Genomic DNA, 16,679 nt, shown 5'->3' on the forward strand with positions numbered 1-16,679 from the left:
CCCCCATGGACACAGTATGGGGATGTGGCTTCCATTCAGGGAACTAACACAGTTCATGAAGTCCTTGGCACAAACCCCTCAATGACTCACTGTGAACTGCTGAGCCACTGACCAATAGTGTTTATTCTTCCATGAAGGAAGCAAAGGAAACCTTTTGAAAACAATACAGATATAAAAGCCAGAAATTATAATTCTGTTTTTAAAAACCCCATCTTTTGAAAAAAGGTTTTCTTCCCTGCTTGGAGGCAGGAAGGTTCCCCCAGACAATCAAAGTTTACTTTTTGGGGGGAGGGGGATGATTGGGCAGTTTCCTAGAGCAACCTTTTCATTCAGAACAAGGAAGGCAGCTCTTAGTTATCCCTGGAAGCAATCACACTGGTTGATTCACACTGCAGGGACAGGTGAAGCATGCCTCCTCCCCTCCCCCTCAGTAACAGTATGCATTCTGATGGCTGCAACAAAAGTTTGTTTTCAAGTAAGTTAGAAGTGCCTCAGAAATAATAAAGAGTAACCACCCCATTGGATGCAAGACAGAACAAACTAATAATACTAGCATTTATTGGTCAAAGTGCTTCCCATCAGTTATCTTGTTATTCTTACAACAATCCTAAGGTATTTGATGAGTATTAGCCCCATTTTTCAGATGGGGTGGCTGAGACCAAGAAGGAATGGCTTGCCTAAGCCCAAAGTGAGGTCACAGCACAGGTGACATGAATTCAACTGATTAATACTCTCTCTTAGCCATTATTATTTAATGAATTTTTACCCCAAATTTCTACCACCCGTGGGGCACCCAAGGCAGCTTATACTACATCAGCTGTGAACAGGGCCCTCCAGGGGAAGGACATCAGTGGGTTCAAGTTGACTTGATTAATAGGCATAGCCCAATCTTGAGCTCAAGAAGCAGCACAGACCAGCTGTGTCTATCCTACTATTCCTAAAAACCAATGCTGAAACCCAAGTGCTGGTGTGACATTCTGCCAGCACTTCAGCCCATTAGGAGGCAGATCCCATTGTTCTGCAATAGCAGAATCATCTAAACAAGAGCAATCCTTCACACAGTATCTAGCACTGGTTGAGTCTGAAGATGCTGAGCACCAGATTCCTATAAAATGGTAATGAGTGCAGCATTCTTACTAAGTAGAATTGGAGAAAGATGGTCACAGCCACAACCAGAATTTCACATACAGGTAAGCAATCTGAAGCTGTGACTCTCCATATTTCACACTGAAACATCTGCCATGAGTCAATTATATCCTGGTCTATTCATAATAATGATGAATTACAATAGAGTAGCATTTTAGCCTGTTCTCACAAGTTCTTAGAGAAAGCTTAGAGACATATGCTTTGTATGAAAACCACAAGCTTTGTGTATTTAAAATTATATTCTTTTCTTACCAACATTTATTGTAGCCTAGCTGAAACATAAGTATCTTTAGGATGGCCTCATTCAGCCTTTCCCAAACCTTTAATTCTGTTTTTTAAAAAACCAGATATACATGCTATACTTAAAAGGACATTATGAAATAAAGGAAAGTACAAGGTTCATTAATCTGACCTGAAATCTTAATACCATGTACCAAATGCTGTAGAAACAAAAACAAACAAGACTAACAAAAATTAAATAGCACTTTATAAAATATGTTTGCAAAAGACATTTGAAAAACACTTAAGTGGCGGGAGAGATAAGGAAAATTTCTTCTTAATACCTACTGAGAGTTGTCTGTCAAGACATTTATAAAATGTCTTCCACAAACAGAATATCAGAAGTATGCATGTAAGATTAGGAGACTTAAAATGCTGTTCTAATATATATATTTAAAGATCTGAAGTAACATCTTTTCAGATTACCAGAACTTACTGGCTAAACCACTTTGAGATTTCCTGTCATTCCTTTTAAAATAAAATAACTGGAAAGTCAAGCTGGACTCAGCTACTCCCCATCAAACAAATATCTTCCATTATCATGATGTTATTATTTTTTGTAATAAAGATACCTTTAAGAAATCCATCATTTGAATACCTGTAGATCAGTGGTTCCCAACTCAGTGTATGTGAATCACCAGTGGTACGTGAGACCTGGAAGTGGTCCACGAAGTCTCAGGAAAAAAATAGATTTTGGTCATTTCCAGTATCTCACCAAGCAAGCACTACCCCATGAGCCACCAGAGAGTGCAGAGTATGGACTGCCCACAGCTGGCACTGTGACCACTGGGATTGTGAGCAATCCATTTTCTGCCCTCTCTGGTAGTCCATGGGGGAATGCTCGCTCAAGATACTCTTCCCCATGGACCACCAGAGAGGGTGGAGAACAGATCATCTGTAACCACAGCCAGCAGTTCTAAGTCTTGCCAAGCACTCCCCCATGGACTACCAAATTTAACTGCATTTTAGGCTGGAAGGGAGGTTGCATGTGGTCATAATGATTCCAATTTTTTACTCAGTTGTTCCCAGGCTCCTAAAGGGAATCACTGCTGTAGATACACTGAAACAAAAGTCAAAGAATGTAACATTAAACACTGTCATCATTAAGTAGCAGTAAAAGGAAGTTCAATTTAACTGTTGTCACAAAAGTTACTATAGAACACAAAGATGAAGGAAGGACTAGTTAGTAACTAGTGAGCTGACAGGGCTTGTACAAACGTTTCTACAGATAAGTCCACATAATAATTAAGGGAACAATACTGTTCACTTTGGTTCCTCTAAAAATCATGAAAGTCATTTCCAAGAGCCATTAAAGCAAGGATGAAGGTAAGGCAAGAAAGGACAAGGATAGACTAAGTCCCTCTCTTTCCCAACTAAACAGTCGATACAGAGATTGAAAACTCAATAGACAATTACATATATGGAAGACAAGACAAAAACTCAAAGGGAACTTCAGGAGTGCAATGTAAGAGTTTCATTTTGCAGAATTCCAAGGAATTTTTGCTTTCTGTGGTCATGTTAATACTTCTCCTTGGGTTCATCTATATCACTGCCATCTGTTTCACTGCTGTTGTCAAGATCCTGGCGATCTGGCACTTTGTTCAGTTCAAGAAAGCTTGTAATGAGCTTGGCAACAGCCTCTACGTCACTGTTGAAAACAAGTGGGCAAGAGTTAGTAATTCAGGTGCTCACTGAAATATGTGATAAACATGTGTGCACATATATACAAATCCCTTCAATAAAGGAAACAGTTGGCAAGGGTAACAAAATTCCAAAAAGGGGGGGGGGGAAGAATCCTTTCCATTGTACACATATTTTTGTCTGAAACGTACAACATGAGTTTCCAGGTTTAGGTTTTTCCACTTTAAAAAAAGCTTCAGCCAAAAGTATCGTTAAAGAATTTTCTGGCAACTAATTCACAGTACAAGTGAAAAGCCTGGGGACTTCTTAGCACTTGGGTAAGAATTATCTTGGTGAATCATATGGATAATTGTGTTTGCTCTTCCAACAATCCACTGGGTAGTAAAGCAGCAAGGACAGGAGTAGAATAAAATAGCAATATTCATTTTAAAAAAAAATTTACTGTCCACCCTTCTCCTAAAGACACAAGACTTTACTAGCAACAATATTTGAATCACATAATACCAAAGGTGACAAGAAAGAGGATGCAAGAAATGTGTGAGAATTAATGTGCCTTTTACAGTTAAGGCTTTTCATTTAAGCTTTGACTTCCTTTTAGCATGAAGTATCTGCTAGTGCAGTGGTTCTCACACATTTAGCACTGGGACCCACTTTTTAGAATGAGAATCTGTCAGGGCTCACCAGAAGTGATGTCATGACCAGAAGTGACGTCATCAAGCAGGAAAATTTTTGACCATCCTAGACTGCAATCCCACCCACACTTACCCAGGAGTAAGTCCCATTGACTAACATTGTTAAAAGAATATACATAGTAGCTTGTTAAAAGTACAAGTCTGTAACATTTCCCCAAATGCAGTCACATACCATAGCAGCATCAAGTCAAAAATATATTTTTGAAATGAATGGGGACCCAACTGAAATTGGTTCATGACCCACCTACTGGGTCCAGACCCATAGTTTGAGAAACACTGTGCTAGGGGATTAACACTAACCTGACAAAGTGAGCATAGTTTTAGACTCTCCCATAAAGGTAGTTTCATTTGAAACGTTTGTACAAGATTGAGGCTCTGAGAGCATAAGGACACATGATGCAATGGATTACAAGAACCTCAAAGAACAAAATTCCACGTAATCCTTGTGCGACTATATATTTTCTCTGAAATATTCACAAGTGGTTGCTCTCGGACAAGATGAAACATCACGATGAACATTCCTTTGCATCTTTAAGTCTGTTTATGTCTATGCTAGTGCAGAACCAACGGAGCCTAAGCTGGAACAGGCTATGTTCCATAACAGCCTAGGAAGCAATATGCACTTTTGAAGATTCATTTTATTAAGAACATCACAATTTTTAAAACAAACAAAAAAGGATGGAAACAATAGAATAGGTTAAGGGCTAAAAATCTCTATATAGCAACTCCCAGTTCTTTATACACAAACATTGTAACTTTGAACTTCTCAACCATTGTGCAGTCATTAATTGCTTTTCAAAAACCTTGCTTTATTGGGATCCATTTCCCCCCCCCCCATTTATATCAGTATGGTGAAGAGAGAATTAATAAAGATATATTTATTTATTTTACAGATTTGTATCTGATGGTACCTTGCATTCTGAAAACACCTATTAACAGAAATGGAAGTTGTGTAGCCCAGAGCCCTTAGGATGCTAACTCCTGTCTCAAGGGTTTCTTATCCTTAGAATTGTATACACATATTTTTAAATGCAATAGTAAATTAAGCTGCAGGGAGACAGACATTAAAAAAATCAGAACATTATTTTCAAAACTAAGACTTTAAGAACCCTTTCAGGTACTTCCAACATGGTAATTTCAATGTTTTCCATATTGGAGTTCAACAATTCTAGAATAGAAAGCATGCAACAGGTTCACCAGTTGAATCTGGAATCTACCACAACCATGAATATCAATAACTGAAATACAGTATTCAAGTTAGTTGCTTGATGAGACATTTCTAATGTGATTCACAAGTACAGAAGCAGTTTCTCATTACAGGCCAACCCACAAACACCTGAACAACCTGAAAATATAAATGGCACATATAAATGGCACATAAAAGAGTTGTTTATCACCTGGTAGTTATAGTCTTAAAAGCAACCTAGGAATAAAACAGTTTTCTCATGCAACCCAATAGAAGACTAAGTTCATACTTTACCTTCTACTGCCCATCACTGCGCTCTGGGTGAGAGGGTGCGAAAAGCCAGTGACAAATCGCAAGACAACTAGGTATCCCTTCCCAAAGTAACGTACTTTCTCCTCTTCCACATTCACTGCCCGAATTTCATCCAATGGAAGCACCACTACTTGGCAAAACAGTAAAACAGTGAGCTATTCGTGTAATAATTCCAAGCAGGGAATGTTGCATTTTTGAAACATTTGTGTTTTCCTCCCCTAGATTTGGTAAACACTTCAGACTTTTTCCTCAGATGCTGCAGCTATCTGCCTACCACAAATGTAAAGACTAACGTAGAGGAAATTGAACTGAGGCAATCTTGATTTTCCAGAGTCTTCACCAAGGTACAGAATCCTCCCTTTCAGGTTTCATTTTGCCCCACTTCACATTTGTAGTCTGCATCTGAGATTTTACAGCACTGAGAGGGTAGAGTCGTGTCCAGTAATGATCATCCTTAGGAAAAACCAAAATTCTAGAGCCTCCCACAATGACTATACCAGCTGTAAGAGGCACAAACTACAGTTGTTTGGGCTTTGTAACTGGGTTTTATTATCCAGACTATTTCCAACACAGAAATATGATATGGCAATGTTTGTGTTGCTCAAGTGTTGCTGTACAGGTTTTTATAGTACATTCAAGGTTAGAACATTAGATGGGACCACAGAAGTCTAGTTAAACCACCCATTATGATACAGGAAATCATACAGTTAAAGCATTTCTGGTAGAGACCACCTTAAATGGACACCCTGTTACCTCTTGTCCTCTCCCTGGGGGTAATGAAGAACTGTACCCTCCCCTGTTGGTTGCAACCAGGCATTGGGAAGATTGGAATAGAGGTGTGGGGGGCGGGCATATATTGGAATCAACCTGCACAATTGTGGAAATCAATAATGGCTGCTGAACTCGGCACCAAGTTCTCTCTCTCATGACAGCAAAAGCAGGTTTGAAGGTGTGCATTTCATTTAATTTCAGAAACCAAAGGAGATGCAGAGAAGGATTTCCAACATCATGGAGTGCACTGGGTAAACATACTTCCCCATGGCTGGCAATAGCAAAAGGATACTTCACTTCCACATTCTACACAAATCAGATGCTAATTTTGGGGGTAAAAAATAAGCAGGGCTGTCCAAACCCCAGCCCAGGGGCCAGATGCAGCCTGCAGTGAGCCTCTATCCAGTTTGCAGACAGCCTCTGGTCCCCTGAGAATCTCTGGCCCATGTGACTGAACACAACTGGGCAAGAGGTCTGGTCTAGAGGGCAGAGCCTCTGTTTGCCTGAAGATAACATCTGAAGGTCGCCAGTTCAAGGCTACCAGCACCATGAATGGCAAGACCTTGAAGCAGCTGACAAGCCTAGCAGAGTTATGCCGAGTTATTCCACCTGCTCTTTGGCTGCTGTCAGCCTGTGTGGGAGGAAAATGGAGACCAGAATGTGATACCAGATCATAAAAGATCCATCTGAAATGTTGTGGTTCTTGAAAGACAGAACCTTCTTCAATCGTAAAAATCCCTATTGGGATTTAGTATAGCCTGCCTATGTAAACTGCCTTGAATTAAAGTCTGAGGAGAAATCTGACGACCAAGAAAGGCGGTATATAAATACCTGTATTATTATTATTATTATTATTGTGTCCGGAGGATGTTCTTAGGGCTGGTTGGCTGTGCACAGCCTCCCTGGCTCTCAGAATGCCTTTTAAAGGCCTAAAAACATCCCTTCCTGATTTTAACAAAAAACCGGAAGTAACTTTCTGTGCCCTCTGAAGGTCTTAGAAGGCTTTCTGAGGATTGGAGAGGCCTCTCCAGGCCTTAGCACACACACTGAGTGTTTCCTGTGACGTACTAATCCTGGGGTATTTACTCCTGTATATTTAAGTATGCTGCTTGTGTGGTGAGGGAATGGGAGTCCATTTAAGTGTGCGCTTTATTTATGACATGAGTGTTGGTGCTTGATGAAATCCTGGAAATTTGAGCCCATTCATCCAAGTTCCATCTCTAATGTATTTATTTAAATTTTATATTTAAAATTTATTTTTCCCAACCCTCGACACCATGCCAGACATTTGATATGGCCCTCTGGCTGAAAGGTTTGGAGACCCCTGGACTAAAGGAGAATAAATGAGTACTTTCTCATCACATTGTGCTTGCAGGTGCATTTATGGGCTCACCTTGTTCTTGGCCAGCCCTTGACAAGGTCAGCAGTTTTTTGTAAAGATTGAATGTCTTTAAGAAAACTCTTCCAGATTCTTTTTCAAATATAACCTCCTGTATTTAAAAAACAATTTTAGAAAATCACATTATTAAGGCATCAACTGTGGGGTAGAGGGAAAAATAACTACTTTTTAAAAAGAATAAGTACCTTCGCCTCCTACTCTACCAATTATGTTCAGTTACTGTAGCAGTTAAGTAAATGCATCATAGGTATATGAAGACAGATAAGCACAGCTGTCCCATAAACTAGATTATACTAAAAAGTGTTCTCAAGCTCTTCTCAAAAGTGAAACCTATCAAATCTCACATTAGCCACCTTGAATTCCTTAGGAGACAACAAGTGGGGCAGCAATGTTTAAAATAAAAACAATTTTCCTGAGGAATGCAAGATATTTTTGTACTCTCACATGACAATTTAGTAGATAAAATATTGGCTTTTTCTGGCTCCAGACTCAAACACTGATAGCCCAATCCTATCCACACTTTCCGGGAGTAAGCCCCATTGACTCTAATGGGACTTACTTCTGAGTAGACACTCATAGGATTGGGCTGTGAGTCACCTGGGTAAGGCACCTGTATGACACACAGCCAGAAGTTCTCTTCTTAAAAAGAGTAAAATTTCATCTCACTGCTTCAGATATAAACTATATTCCTATTTTTCCTTGTGAACCCCTTTTTCCCCAGATAGAACTGCTGTCCATGGAAGTTTCATTTACCTCAAGAACTCAGTCCTATTCCAAGAACACTGACGGTTACCAAGACCTATCTATTAGGCCCGTTTGTCATGGAAAATTGAGTGCCTTGAGGTTTAAGTGACCCAACATTTCTTGGGACATTTCAGCATTTCTAAGATACTTACAAGAAAAAAAATCCCAGTGACTCAGATTCAATACTTTGTCAACCAGGTTACCTTTATATATAATAAAAACAGCAAACTACCATGTGACTAAACAAACATGTCAAAAACACATCAGTCCTTTGAAAAGCACAAAGTGCTCTTCAAGCAGACATGGATAGTCATACAGAGAAGAACATAGGTTGGTTCACAGATAACCCGAAACCACTCCAGAGCATTGTTGCTCAGAAAGGAAAACTGCAAAGAGAGCAAGAAGGCAACAGCAAAATTGTTAACTATACATTAAGGGTAACATAGTATATCAATGTGGTAAATAACCAATCACAGGCTTGCCATTTGAAAGCCAGGATAATATAATGGTTCTGATATTGGGTTTAGATTGGAAGATAAGGGTTCACATTCTTGATCAGCTATGAAGCTTCCTGGGTGACCTTAGGCCAGTCATTGTCTCTCACCCTATTCAACACTACAGGGTTGTTGTGAGGACAAAAGGAGGAAAGGAACAACGTACAACATTCTAAGCTTCTTGGAGGAAAGTGTTTTTATTTTATTTTCCATATATTTATAATATATTTGGACATGCTTCCCAACTGTGAAAATAAAAATCTTGATTGTGTACATATGGAGCTACCTAATACAGAACCAGGCTACTGGTGTATCTAGCCCAATACTTGCTATTATGAGTCGTGACAGATGTCCAAGTCCTAAAGCAGAGGCTTTCCCAGTTGCTGCCAGAGAGCCTTTAACTAGAAAAACTGAGGAATGAACCATCTTCATATGAAACATGAGCCCTATCACCAGATGACAGATTACCCCTGCTAATTGGGCAAGAGGCACTTTTTCAAGTGGGCGCTCCTCTTTTTAGCAGGGGGAGAGTAACTGGCCCACCTCACCCCAGCAATGTCTTTTCTAGTGGCTGTCTGCTGGTGTTCTTTTTGCATCTTTTTAGATTGTGAGCCCTTTTGGGACAGGGAGCCATTAGTTATTTGATTTTTCTCTATAAACCGCTTTGTGAACTTTTAGTTAAAAAGCGGTATATAAATACTATTATTATTGACAGCCTCTCCTCAACCCTCCTCCTACAAACAGTTGTGCTCTGCAAGGCAAGGAGTCAGCAAGATAACAGCACAAAGAAATGTCAAAATATGTCACCTTAAAGCTCATCTGTTAATGTTTAAGATAAACATGTAGTTTAACCCCCATAAGACTAAAACTATGCAGTGCAGGAAATTAGAAGGTTTTAGTCAGTAGATGGTGCTGATGTGACTAAATATACCACACAAGCCTTGGGAACATCCACTTCCAGTAAAAGTGTAGGAAGAAGTCATATCCAGTAGCTGAAAGGAGTAGGCTTTGAAACAAATGATCAGCTTTTACATTAAAAAATAGGCTAAATATTTCAGAAAGTTTCTGAAGCCTTCCAAGTAAGATTCACTCATTCCAGTGATTCAGCGCTATATCAATTTAAGAGTCACCTTTACGGCTATACTTTATACAGCATTTTTGGCTGCTACTAAGTTTATCCAGGCTGACAGACACCATTAGCAGTTTAGCTTGGGCAATATTAACGACCACTTGTCTAAGGCAACCACACTTCCTGTTCAAAAGCTTACTGCTCACCTCCCATTCTTCCAGATTTTGCACAGCTACGAAGAGACAGCCAGCAATATAGAAGAGTTTCCATCCCAAGTTATCTAAACAATAGAAAACATCTGAAGTTAGGAACAGACTTCTAAACCACACACATTCTTGGAACTAGTATTGATTTCATATGCAAGAAGTGAACTCCTTTTATGAACTAAAGAAATCACCTATTTATGACACTGCCTGATAGCCTCATCTCTACACAAATACATTGGTGCTTGTCATATTTTCCATGATGAGAGTTAGTTGAGGTTTTGTAGCATATTGACACACACCCCATTTAATACTAACTGAGAGTTGACCCCTTCTGCCATCCACCAGATTTTCAGAAGAACTAATAATTCTACATGCATAAGGGATTTTTGTTTTAAGCACCAAATTCTTCCCTCTACCCCTTTCCTCTTTTTTCCTTCTCTTTTCTTGAGTCTGTGTGATCTGTTTTTATTGTGAATCCTTTAAAAGATTATGGACCCATAAACATAATTCAAAACTGTTGCTAGCTACCTTAGGATGAGGCATTATATGAATCAAAATAAAGTAAATGTCTAAAGACCTGACAGACTTTGGAGGGAAAGGACTTTAGAGGGGAAAAAATTCTAGTGAGAACTGACCAAAACCCTCTAGTGAAGTGGTTGAACAATACCTTCACTATAGTATGCAGCAGCCAGGCCTACAGAAGAAATCCCTAGAAAGAGAGATAAAGGAGAGGTATGAATTCAGTATGTAGTGAATGCTATTTAATCATCCTTCAACTCTCATGAACCACAAGGTTACCTTTGTGTAAAGCTTTAACTGACATTTTCACTGCTTAATTAACATACTGGTTTTAAAGGATAATAGCTCACTTCCTATGAAATGAAATAATCAAATTGTGCCAACTGTTCCCTTGAATTCAACAACAAAAAACCACATTGGGTACTGAAGAACAACAACTTATTGCAAATCTAAGAAAGGAGCCAGAGTCAAGCAAATTCTGATGTTACTTTTCTTTATGCTTGTGAGGAACCAGAGAAGATGACTACAATGCAAGGCTTTATAGTATCCAATAGCTCTGAACACCTTCAAAGAGTTTTGCCAGTTTCATGTATCAGACTTGTATCCAATCATCATGATGGAGGCCATCTAAATCTTTAGCTCTTTCTTCTTCAGTCACATTCTAAAAAGAAAGTACCATTTGAACTGGCTCTCAGGCTTTCCCTGTTAAGCAGGGATAACTTCCACATTATAAAATTTTAATCCTTAATGAGCGACAGCCGGAAACACACTTATAGAGCCACTTCTAAATAAACTGAGCTTCTTATAAAGGACCAGTGTCTTACCTACAAGGAGAGACCAAGATCTGATACCAGGTGACCTCTTTAAATGAAGAACAGATTTTGAGTGGTTTTCAACCAGCATATACATCTTTAGAGAAAAATTAAAAAATCCAAAGCGCTCGAGAGTACGCACGAAGGCCACCTACAGAATGACATGGAACAAAAACCAACTTTGGTTAGCCACATCTATCCATTTTTTTCCTGTTTTTTAGAAATCCTTTCATATCCTGAACAGGGCCAGCTTAAGATCCCAGTGCCTGAGGTGGTGTGCCAAATGCTCTCCCCCTTAACCTGGTGATGTGCCAGCCTCTGATCCTCCCACTCCCTGGAAAGTGAAAGGAAGAACTACACTACACTAAAGAGAAAGTATGGAGGAGAGAGGAGTCATGGTCTAGAATTTCCATCCTTCCTTTTCCAATCAGACAGAAGGAGGAGACTATGCAAAGGAGGCAAGTGGACAGATAGAGGTGTATATCCCCCATCAATCTGCTGCCTGAGGCAACTACTTTGGCCTCATGCATGGGTCAAACCCCAAAGGTGTTCATCAAATACTAAATGCAGCAATCCTAAGAAGAGTACAAATGCATACACACACTGGGATAATCAAATGCATGCACTTCAAAGCAGAAACAGCAAACATTTGCATAAGCAAGACTACATTCAACCAACTTTTCCAACAGTAAATCTTAACTTAGCAATGGAATCTACATTCCACTTTTAGATAAGTGTCTCAATTATCCAAGCCCAAGTAAGAGTAAAACAAGTGAATGGTTACTCTTCCTAATGGACTTGGGAAGTCCAGTGCTATTACTTCAATTTACTAATGGACATCTTTCCATAGTTTGTCAGGTCTGCAGTGATGATAGTGCATCAAACACTATTATCAAATACCACAAATGGAGGGGGCCAAGACAAGTCTGATATCTTTATCCACACTCTACATCTACTTCCAAAACATTCTAGTGAGTCACATGAACAGAAGACAAACTACAGGATGCGCAAAAACATTGCGAGAAACAGAAGCAAACTGCAATTGGGCAGAGGCTGAAATGCCTACATGGTTGTCCTAGCCCAATTTTCCCTACCCTGCCGACTATGCCAATTTGTCTTGTCTGATTTTCCCAATCCTGCCGACTATGCCAATTTGTCCTGTCCAAATATTCCAACTCCCTCCTAATGCCCACTTTTTGGCTAATTAACACCTTCCTTTTCCAAGAACAACAGCTGTGGTGTGCAAAGAAATGAACAGAACTCCTTATCAGTTGAGCAATTAACCAAATTTATTGCTACAAACACTTACACTTATTCCCTGCAAGTCCTCTCGGCCAGAGGCTTTCCCTCCCCAAAACTCCATTTAACTCAGTGGGTAAAGGTCTGAAGCCTCCAGTCCAAGTCCAATCCAACCTCCAAAGCACAGTCCAGTCTTCCCAGTTCAGTCTTCTTCTGCAGCAGAGTCCCTCCTCTGTGTCCTCTACAGCAGAGTGTCTCCTCCAGCAGGGTCCTGGCAGTCCTCTCTTCTGTGTCCTCCAGCAGGGTCCTGGCAGTCCCCTTCTCCTGTGTTTCTGTCCTGTAGGTCTGGGATCAGGTAGCCTCTTGGTCAGGTTCCCTCTAGGTCTGGGTAGCCTTTGGTCTGGTAGCTTTGCTCCTTCGGAAGCTGCCTTTTATCCTGCAGCCCCTTGTTAAGTCCAAATGCAGCTCACCTGTGAGCTACCACCTTAGCTCATTCAAAGTCCCTCAAGTCAAATGAAGCTCAGGTGTCCATCAGAGTCTCCATTGGCCTTGACTGATTACAGCTGTGGAGCCAGCCCTGCCCTTCCCAGAAGCTGTCAAACAGCTGTCAAAACATGGAATCGCTGTCAACACCACATCATCCACCTGATGATCTGATCTTAACATAAGAACAGCCCCACTGGATCAGGCCATAGGCCCATCTAGTCCAGCTTCCTGTATCTCACAGCGGCCCACCAAATGCCCCAGGGAGCACACCAGATAACAAGAGACCTCATCCTGGTGCCCTCCCCTACATCTGGCATTCTGACTTAACCCATTTCTAAAATCAGGAGGTTGCGCATACACATCATGGCTTGTACCCCATAATGGATTTTTCCTCCAGAAACTCGTCCAATCCCCTTTTAAAGGCGTCTAGGCTAGACGCCAGCACCACATCCTGTGGCAAGGAGTTCCACAGACCGACCACATGCTGAGTAAAGAAATATTTTCTTTTGTCTGTCCTAACCCGCCCAACACTCAATTTTAGTGGATGTCCCCTGGTTCTGGTATTATGTGAGAGTGTAAAAGAGCATCTCCCTATCCACTCTGTCCATTCCCTGCATAATTTTGTATGTCTCAATCATGTCCCCCCTCAGGCGTCTCTTTTCTAGGCTGAAGAGGCCCAAACGCCGTAGCCTTTCCTCATAAGGAAGGTGCCCCAGCCCCGTAATCAGCTTAGTCGCTCTCTTTTGCACCTTTTCCATTTCCACTATGTCTTTTTTGAGATGCGGCGACCAGAACTGGACACAATACTCCAGGTGTGGCCTTACCATCGATTTGTACAACGGCATTATAATATTAGCCGTTTTGTTCTCAATACCCTTCCTAATGATCCCAAGCATAGAATTGGCCTTCTTCACTGCCGCCGCACATTGGGTCGACACTTTCATCGACCTGTCCACCACCACCCCAAGATCTCTCTCCTGATCTGTCACAGACAGCTCAGAACCCATCAGCCTATATCTAAAGTTTTGATTTTTTGCCCCAATGTGCATGACTTTACACTTACTGACATTGAAGCGCATCTGCCATTTTGCTGCCCATTCTGCCAGTCTGGAGAGATCCTTCTGGAGCTCCTCACAATCACTTCTGGTCTTTACCACTCGGAAAAGTTTGGTGTCGTCTGCAAACTTAGCCACTTCACTGCTCAACCCTGTCTCCAGGTCGCTCAACCCTGTCTCCAGGTCATTCCATTACAATGTAATCTTTGTAATCTTCCATTACAATGTAATCATTACATTGTAATCTTCCATTACAATGGTTTTCCCTGTCCAGCTTCTTACCAGCCACTGCAGCTTTGAATGCACAAAAAAGACTCAGGGCCCAATCCTATCCAATTTTCCAGCACTGGGGCAGCAGCAATACAACCCCAAGGTAAGGGAACAAATGTTCCCATACCTTAAGGAAGCCTCTGTGACTGCCTCCACATCACAGAATGCAGTGCATGCCCCATTGGCGCACATGCACTGACACTGGAAAAAGGAATCCAAAATTGGATTGGGCTCTCAGGCTGCAATGCAATGCACACTTACTCCCACTTTCCTGGGAGTAAGTGTGCATAGTGAGTAACTTACTTACATAGAGAGTAACACACTTTCCTGGGAGTAAGTGTGGATAGTGAGTAACTTACTTACATAGAGAGTAACACACTTTCCTGGGAGTAAGTGTGTACAGTGAGCAACTTACTTACATAGAGAGTTACTTACTCACTCCCACTTTCCTGGGAGTAAGTGTGCATAGTGAATAACTTACTTACATAGAGAGTAACACACTTTCTTGGGAGTAAGTGTGCATAGTGAGTAACTTACTTGCAAAGGGAGTAGCTTACTCACTTGCTCCCACTTTCCTGGGAGTAAGCCCCATAGAACACAACGGGCTTAATTCTGAGTAGACATGCCTAGGACCGTGCTGTCAGGCAGGCAGCGTTTTGGCTTGGACAACACCAGCACACTGAGGGCAGCGCACACCTCTTCACTCACAGCCTTGTGTTACTTCATTTGTGCTCCATGGAGAGTTTCTAGTGCGTGTAGCAAAGCTCAGTTTCATTGTGCAAAAGAGGCTGAGAGCTGCAAGTGAGAAAAGGGAAGTAGAGGCAGCATCTCCCTCCATCTGCTACTGAGTGGAAACCACCCAGCAGCTACTTGGAACAGGCAGCACCCCCCTGCCCAGCCCTGCCCAAGCCCACTTCCCTGCTTCACCCTCTGGGCCCAGCCTTGGGTCCTCTCCCTCCCCCAGGCACTCCCACTGCAGAGGCTCCCTCCGCCTTTCTCCTTCTGCCATCCCCAACAGCAGGCTCACCTCCCCAGCTCCTTCGCGCGCCCAATGCGAAGATTCCAAAACCATAGAGCCGAGGCCAGAGAGTCCACCTCCGCGGTCAACCATAGAGAGGGGGAAGAAAGCAGAGCATCCCTCCAAGGACCAAAGAGATGCACCAGCAAAACACAGCCGCGTCTCACATCACCTCTCACTTCGGGTTCTCATTAGACTCCTCCTTGTGGCAGGCAGGCCAAAGCTGTGTAGGAAATGAGGTCTGCAGTGATCTGCCCTTAGCTGTTGGAATAAAACTTTGGGGTCTGAAGGGGGGGGGGAGCCAGGGAATGTGCAGCCTGCAGGTAGTCTGGTTTTTTAATAGAAACCCTACAACAAAGTGGATCTTGTATAAATTGCAAGTGGCAAGCCTCAATCAGCCATACATCTCCTTCAGGGGAACGCAGGCTGCAATCCTAGGCACACTTTCCTGGGAGTAGGTCCCATTGAATGCAGTGGGACTTACTTCTGAGTAGACATGCAGAGGATTGTGCCCTTAATTTTTATGCCACTATACATTTTATCTGCCATCTGCTCTTTTATAGTGGTTGGTTTTAAATTGTTTTTCATGGTTTATATATTTTTTAATCTTAATATTGTATTTTGATGTTTTTAATGTTGATGTATCTGTTTTGTTGCACACTGCTTTGGGTTTTAGAAAAGCGGTATAAAAATCCTTTCATTAATTAATAAGGGCACCATCCTAACCAACTTTCCAGCACCAAGGTAAGGGCAATGCAGCTTGGAGGTAAGGGAATGTTTGTTCCCTTACCTTGAGGAGGCCTCTGTGACTGTCACTCAACTGCAGGATGCAGCACACACCCCACTGGCACAGCTATGCCAGTGCTGGAAAGCTGGTTAGGATTGCACCCTAAATTAATATATAAATAAATAAGGGGTGTGATGGAGGGACTTCATCATTGGGTCAGGTCTACCTAGTGGCTAAGGCTGCAATCCTATCCACGCTTTCCTGGGAGTGAGTCCCACTGAACTCAATGGAACTTGCTTCTGAGTAGACATGCATAGGATTGGGGTGTCAGGCTGCAATCCTATGCGCTCTTACCTGGGAGTAAGTCCCACTGAACTCAATGGGACGTACTTCTAAGTAGGCAAGCACAGGATTGTGCTGAAACTGGTATTGTTGCTGGGCGATTCCTGGCAGCAAAGTTGGCTTGTAGGAGCCCCCTCCATTATCTGCAATGGTGTTTAAAGTGACTATTTCCCAGCATCTGTTTTGAGAACTCCACCCATTGCTTGGAAACAGACACAAGAATAGACCTCTCACCTCCGCATCAGTTCCATAGAATGCTGCAGAAAATCTTA

General features: G+C 41.7%; 1 protein-coding gene across 2 annotated transcripts; it reads right to left on the reverse strand.

Moving 5' to 3' along the window:
- Window positions 1-72: 72 nt before the first annotated feature.
- Window positions 73-15,427, reverse strand: CYBC1 (cytochrome b-245 chaperone 1). Of its 2 annotated transcripts, none has more exons than XM_066615846.1 (7): window positions 15,348-15,427; window positions 11,283-11,421; window positions 10,607-10,648; window positions 9,940-10,013; window positions 7,421-7,517; window positions 5,239-5,383; window positions 73-3,073 (listed from the first exon to the last, which is right to left on the reverse strand). In XM_066615846.1, exons 1-7 carry the CDS (start codon window positions 15,390-15,392, stop codon window positions 2,944-2,946), a joined length of 672 nt encoding a protein of 223 aa, XP_066471943.1. In that variant the 5' UTR covers window positions 15,393-15,427; the 3' UTR covers window positions 73-2,943. The 2 variants fall into 2 exon arrangements, with proteins under 2 accessions (XP_066471943.1, XP_066471944.1); XM_066615847.1 differs by lacking the exon at window positions 73-3,073 and adding an exon at window positions 4,956-5,103.
- Between the last annotated feature and the right edge of the window lie 1,252 nt (window positions 15,428-16,679).

The sequence above is a fragment of the Tiliqua scincoides genome, chromosome 2, assembly GCF_035046505.1.
Source record: "Tiliqua scincoides isolate rTilSci1 chromosome 2, rTilSci1.hap2, whole genome shotgun sequence".
Lineage (NCBI taxonomy): Eukaryota > Metazoa > Chordata > Lepidosauria > Squamata > Scincidae > Tiliqua > Tiliqua scincoides.

What these genes read in the sequence shown, in the direction of transcription:
- CYBC1 (XM_066615846.1), bottom strand. Translation starts at nt 15,392, where the DNA reads ATGGTTTTGGAATCTTCGCATTGGGCGCGCGAAGGAGCTGGGGAG. An exon ending in CGCGCGAAGGAGCTGGGGAG is followed by an intron (nt 11,422 to 15,347) that starts GTGAGCCTGCTG and finishes GTCATTCTGTAG; the next exon opens with GTGGCCTTCGTGCGTACTCT. An exon ending in GCAGTGATGGGCAGTAGAAG is followed by an intron (nt 3,074 to 5,238) that starts GTAAAGTATGAA and finishes TGTTTTCAACAG; the next exon opens with TGACGTAGAGGCTGTTGCCA.